General features: G+C 59.0%; 1 protein-coding gene and 1 pseudogene across 1 annotated transcript in view; both read left to right on the top strand.

Annotated features, from left to right (window-relative positions):
• IQCA1 (IQ motif containing with AAA domain 1) overlaps window positions 1-6,112 on the top strand; it is a 131,749-nt gene that overhangs the window by 118,278 nt on the left and 7,359 nt on the right. The window contains 1 exon segment of the mRNA XM_006909891.3: window positions 1,596-1,773. Within this exon segment, the coding sequence (XP_006909953.2) occupies window positions 1,596-1,773 (178 nt within the window).
• Window positions 5,470-5,588, top strand: LOC112478353 (annotated as a pseudogene).

Raw genomic sequence — 6,112 nt, 5'->3', positions numbered from 1 at the left:
GAAGAGACGGGAACCTCTTCAGCCTGATGAAGGACAACTACAAAAAAATTCACAGCTAACACACTTGAAAGACTGGGCGCTTCTCCCTTAAGACTTCCTCTTCTGGGCATCGTTACGTTGCCGTTTCTCACCAGGCCAGTCAGGGAAGAAAGTGAATGAAGTAAGAGTCATCCATATTGGAAAGGAAGAAGTAAAACTCGCTCTGTTTGCAAATGGCGCGATCTTGCCCTTGGAGGTCAGGGTCGCCCCGTCTCTCGCCCGTTGGAGCCAGAGCTCCCCCAGGATTCTGCAGCTTCCCATCAGGCTCTCCTCTCAACGGCCTCGTCCTCGCCAGGTGCCCCTCCTGCACCGTCAAGCCCCACGGGGACGGGCCTTTCCACGGGACGAGGGAAGAAGGCGAGCCTCCGGTGCAGCCGCCACGTGGCCAACAGCCTCTCAGCTCCAGCGGATGCCCCGTGCTTCAGAGCCGGGTCCAGCCACCCACCCCGGGGGGCCCCTGGCCCTCTCTGGAAGGGGTCTTCTCAGCCCCTCTGCTTGGCACCCCAACTCTGCGGGACCAGACTCTGGGAGACTGGGCCGAGCCAAGGGCCTCCCGCCGAACAGGGTCCCAAGACATGAGTGTCACTGTCCCAAAGGCTCTGCTAGTCGTACACGGCTCTGTCACCCTGCCCGCCAGGTGTGACTCCAGTACAAGCCTTTTGCTTGTATTCCTCAGGGTGGAATGTATCGAATGCTCACGCCCTTCCCTAGATGTCGCCGGCCCCTCCCGGCCGGGTGCGCAAGGACTCACGGAGCTAAGCAACAGGTGCCCGGTCTCTACAGGCGACCACAGGCTGCTCTTTAGCTCTCTGGCTCAGCGTCCGGATTCTAACCTGCTCAATCGCCCCTGAACCGAGTGGGACCAAAAATGGCCAAGATCGTGCCTGGGTGTCCCTGAGGAGGCTCTCTGTCACCCCTACATCCTTCTCCTCCCCTGGCTGCCTCCTGGCTCCTGTGCCAGGCGAGGTTCAGTTAAAGCTGCGTGTTGCTATGGCGATGTGGCCAAATCTGACCCCACAGGCTGGAAGTATCCCCCTGGGGCCCCTCACCTGACGTCTGTCCCTCTCCCTCACTAGTGCCGAGATTATACCAAAATAACACAGGTCCCAGCTGTGTCCAGCGCCTCAGAGACAGAGCTGTCATGCTCTTACATAACAGGCGGCCATGACCTCGGTCCCTCACTGTCACGGCGGTCAGCAGAGGGCCTCTTAAGTTCACCTTCAGAACAGCTCCGGAGATCGCCGAGCCCCACAAACTAGCGCTCACTCCCAGCCTGCTTCCTTCCGCTTGGAGGTCCTCTGCAACTTCCCGTTCTCAGGGCCAAGGTGCTAGAACATTCCGTCAGGTGCTTCCTTCCTCCCCGCTTGCCAAATCTGGACTCTGGAGGCCGAGGACAGGAAGGGCCTGCAAGGACAATCACCTAAAGCCAGAAGCTGGTCCCCAGCCCTGGCCCAGGACTAACCTGAAGAAATGGTGTTTTTCAGTGTTTTGAAATCTCTCTTTTCTCTATGTGTGTGGGCTCATGGTTTTTTATTTTTCTTCTCTCTTTCTCCCAGATGGAACCTAAACGCCTAAAAAAACAGCTTCCAAAAATTCTGAAGCTCCTGAAACCCAACGACAGGATTCTGATCGTGGGGACCACACGCCGTCCTTTCGATGCCGAACTCCAATCTTTTTGCAGAGTTTACCAAAAAATCATCTTGGTTCCCAGGCCAGACTACGCTTCCAGATACGGCGAGTACCCCGGGCCCCCGACCCTCCCCGCGCGCAGTAACTGAGGCTGGGTGTCAGGTGCTGCCTTGCAGGTGCATGAAGCCGGAGAGGTGGCCCTCGTCACCCCACGATGACCAGGGAACATAAGTGGAGTCCGTGCACTGGAGGGTGTGTGTACTTGGACGGCAGCCAAGCTCAGTGCCGTAAACGTAAACCACTAGGTCCCAAGAGGAAAACACATCTCTGCTCCGCTGTTAACATATTTCTTTCTACCCAAGACCAAAGGAAAATGGATAGGGATGATTATTTTTGGCCCCGAAGGTGACAGTAGCCCCTGCCAGTGCAGATTTTTCTTTTGATGGGAAGAGCAGATCACTCATCTCGGCCTGTGGTGATGGCGTCTTGCTCACACGATGCCATTTCTTCTCACTGGGTTGAGTTTTTCTTATTTTTTCAGCCTCAAAGTATGAGTCCAGGGGCATGTCGACTGACTTGAGTACGAAAGGAGCTTGCTTTTTCAGCTTTTTGCTTCTTGACTAGATGGACTCAAACGCCACTTCTTTTGAAACGTATTTTTAGACGGGAACGACACAGAACAGGGGCCGTGAGAGGCGGCGCACGTGGCATCGAGAGAGCCGCGGGCCGTGGGCTCTGACGAGCCCCGGCTCTGGATCCCGGCCCCGCCGCCGAGGGGCAGGATGGCCTGGCCACCCAGCCGACCTCTGAGCCACGCTCCGCCTCCGAGTGGCTGGTTCACAGGGCCGTGTGACCTTGTCGTTGACGGCGGGCGGAACGCCTGGCTCTGTGCCAGCAGCAGAGCGCGGGCCTGGCCGAGGGCAGAGGCCAGGTGGTGACGGCGACGGTGCCGCTGGCAGGTGTCCTGTCACCCGCCGCTGAGTAACAACCTCCCCAGTGGCCGAATAACAAACTCCCCTCGTGGTTCTGAGGGTCCTCTGGGCTCAGCTGGAGACTTCTCCCCGAGGCGCCACAGGGTGCTCCAGTCAGATGTCAGCTGGGGCTCTTGTCATCGGAAGCCCGGACAGCACGTGACATCCAGGGCGGCTCCGCCCGTGACGGAGCTGATGCTGGCCATTGGCTGTCAGACACCTGCTCCCCGCACGTGGCCTTGCACGGCACAGCGCGAGCCCCAAGGGGAAGCGCCCCGAGAGCGAACATCGCAGGAGGTTCCCACAGAGCCGAAAGGGTTCTCGTGACCCAGCCTCGGAAGTCACACGGTCACTTTCACCACATGTGACCAGTCAAGAGCCAGTCACGGGGCCAGCCCGACTCAGGGGCGGCGGGCTACACAGGATGTGAGCCCCACGGACGGGGCTCGTCGAGGGCCCGTCTCCACCTCCCTTGGTGGTGGCAGCGTCGGAAACGGTGGCCACGGTGACAGCAGGTGCTAATGCAGACGGCAGCAGTGGTGGCCTGGTGGCGTGTGGCGTTAATGATAATGATAAAGACGACTGGCTCCAGCTTGGTTTCTGTTAAGCCTTCTCCAGCCACAGGAGCACCGCCCGACAGAAGGCACGCGTGGCCCATCCTGGCCTGTCTTCAACTCCTGGCCAGCGTGTTTGCTGGAGGGACAGTCCCCTCCTCCCGCGCGTCGTGAGCCCCCGGCTGACTAGCCACTCCTTTCTCGACGCGCGCTCTTCCCGTCTGGATAAGTCATGGTCCTGGCTTCATCAACTCACCTTATACAAAAGATACGCGAGAACTGTGGTCCCGGTTATTTCTCCCTCCATCTAGCGGCTTCTCCATCGCCTGGGGCCTCCGAGCTCTCCGCTGGGCCCTTCGCATCAAAGGAGAAGAGAGGAGGACGGTGCGGAGGCTCTCGGGAGGTTGTGGGGACCAGGTCCAGAGAGGCCCGCCCATGTTACATTGGCCAGAAGGACTCACGCGGCCCCGCCAGGGTTCAGGGGCGCAGGGTTTGTGGTCCAGCCAAGGGAGGGGTGGGCACGGAGATGCGAGTCGGCGCAGGGCCCCTGCTCCGGCTTTCCGGAGCCTTCCCCCGCTCGCTGCCCTTAGTCAGGCTTCCTCTCTCGTGCTCCCTCTGCCTCTGCTTTTTCCTACATCTGTTTTGAAGCTCTCTTCATGGGACAAGGAAGGGCATTCTTCATTTGAAGGGTCTAGAGCATTATTCTTGACCTTGCATTGACTACTTTCTGTTGTCTGACAACACCACGGGCCCTTTAAAAACGAAGCTGTCGAGATCTAACAAAGACGATCGTGTTCTTTGGCTAAAAGTCTAAGGAGGACGACATCATGTGACAGATTCCAGCCTGAGTCTCCTCACGCGGCATCACGGTGGAAGGAGGGAGCGTCCCCTCCCGCGTGGGCAGGCGACAGACCTGCACACACCAGTGGCCGGGGGCCCAGGGCTCTGTGCACTAAACCACACGCTTCTCTCCTGTCTCTTTCTTGGTGGCTGGTTGGTTCAGGCCGCCATTTTTGCTCACATCGCAAATGCCGTCCGGCGTCTCCTCCCATGACCTTGAAGTTTTCGTAGCCGCCGCTGGGACATCCATCTTAAAGAAAGACTGTTCCTGTCTTTGCAGTGATCAAAAATGGCCTCTTCCGGGCCGGAAAGCATGGGCCGCAGAGCCGTAGGTCGGGCCTTGGCTTGGCCATCCATCTGCCGGCAGCCGAGCGCCAAAGGGGCCGGGGGCAGCCACGGCCCCTCACCCCGCGTTCCTCGAGGCGGCGCAGGGGACCGGCTGGGCGGGGAAGCGAGGGGCGCGTCGGCCTGAGGAAACACAGGCCTTAAGGTTTACCAGATATAATTCAATATCTACCTTCTTCGCCCAGATCAAGCCGTTTCCTTCCAAACGTCTGCAAAGAAAATCCGCCCGAGGTTGATTAATGCCTCGTCTAGTCCCCAGAAACCCCTCTGGCTCCCTTCTCTCCTCTCTCCTGATGCTCCGTCCTCTTGCCTGTTCCCTGGGGTCTGTTTCGCTAATGACCCAATTCATCACAGGCCCCCACCCCGGACCCGGTGTCTGCTCCGATGAGTCAGGTCCACGTCTTCCGATTGTTCCGGAATTCTAGGCTTCAGAGGCCAAAAGCACCTCCAAAGCATATTATTCACCTCTTGTGCAAAATCTCAAAGAAAAACAAACTTTAAGATACTACATCATCTCGAGCACTAGCCAGGACGGAACCGATCTGGAGTGCCAAGACCAGGAGAAGGGACCCGAACCCCAGAGGCCTTTCAGTCTAAGGAGGGAAGGAGGATGCAGATTCGTCTGAAGAGCTGAGCTACGTTCTGCATCCAAGAGAGGATGTGCAATGCAGCACTCGGCCGGGACACCCCCTCCGCTGCCTTCAGCCTCCTGACTCCCGGGCCTCCGGCGGCAGCCGCTGCTGGCCGCGAGCTCGCTGGGCTTCTGTGGTCTCCACACGCGCTGCTGGCGTAAGGCCTGGGCAGCCCGACAGTGGCCTCAGTGCCGGCCATGGGGCACTCGCCTCAATGAGCCCCCCAGGCTGCGGCTCGCTCAGCACTCCACTCCCCACAGCAGCTAGTTAAGGGTCAGGAAGGAGCTGGCGGCCCTGGGAAAGCCACAGGGGCCGTCCTTGAGTCCAGTTCATCAAACGCGAGGAGGACGTCCAGCCTCACTCTCTGTCCCGGTCTCTGGCCGAGGGCACAAGTCCCGCCGTGGCCCTGACCATCTCCACAGAGCTCCCGACCGCGCCTCCATCCAACACTGGCGCGCTGTCGACGGCCACGCCACCCTGAACGTGCCCGATCCGGTCTGATCTCGGAAGCTAAGCAGGGTCGGGCCTGGTGAGTACTCGGATGGGAGACCACCTAGGAAGACCAGGTGCTGTAGGCATAAAAAAATATTTAAAAATAAGGGATTGTAAGCTGACAAGGTCCTTGCAATTTGTGAGGTCAACCGAGGGTTGCCTAAATTAATTAATTAATTAATTAATTAATTAAAAAAGTGGCGAGGCTCAGGAGGCAGTCACCGACCCGGGTGCCCTAGGAAACGTCACGGAACGTCTGCGTGAACACCGAGTACCAGGCACTTAAGGGGTCGGCGGTGTGTTCGTGAGCACGTGCCCGGCCAGGCGAACTGTAGTTCATTCTCGCCACTGCTAACCAGTCCCTACCTGTAGCTGTTCTGCACAGTGGACGACCGCGTGGCGGTGGCTGCCGCAGCTCACTTGTCAGGGACCTGGAGGGCGCCGAGTGCTGTTGCTAGGGCGGCCTGGCCCCCGCGCCTGCCCGCTGACCAGCCCACTCCACGCTGCAGGTGGGAATCTGTCCCATGGCGCCTACGGCTAAAGCGGTGTGGGTTCCCAGCCTGGGGCATTGACTGGGCCCTCAGCTTCGGGGTCTATCGCCCATAAAACA

This window comes from Pteropus alecto, unplaced genomic scaffold (genome assembly GCF_000325575.1).
Source record: "Pteropus alecto unplaced genomic scaffold, ASM32557v1 scaffold143, whole genome shotgun sequence".
NCBI classification, from domain to species: domain Eukaryota; kingdom Metazoa; phylum Chordata; class Mammalia; order Chiroptera; family Pteropodidae; genus Pteropus; species Pteropus alecto.
Note: the sequence above shows the minus strand (reverse complement) of the source record. Positions and strands in the feature narration are given on the sequence as shown.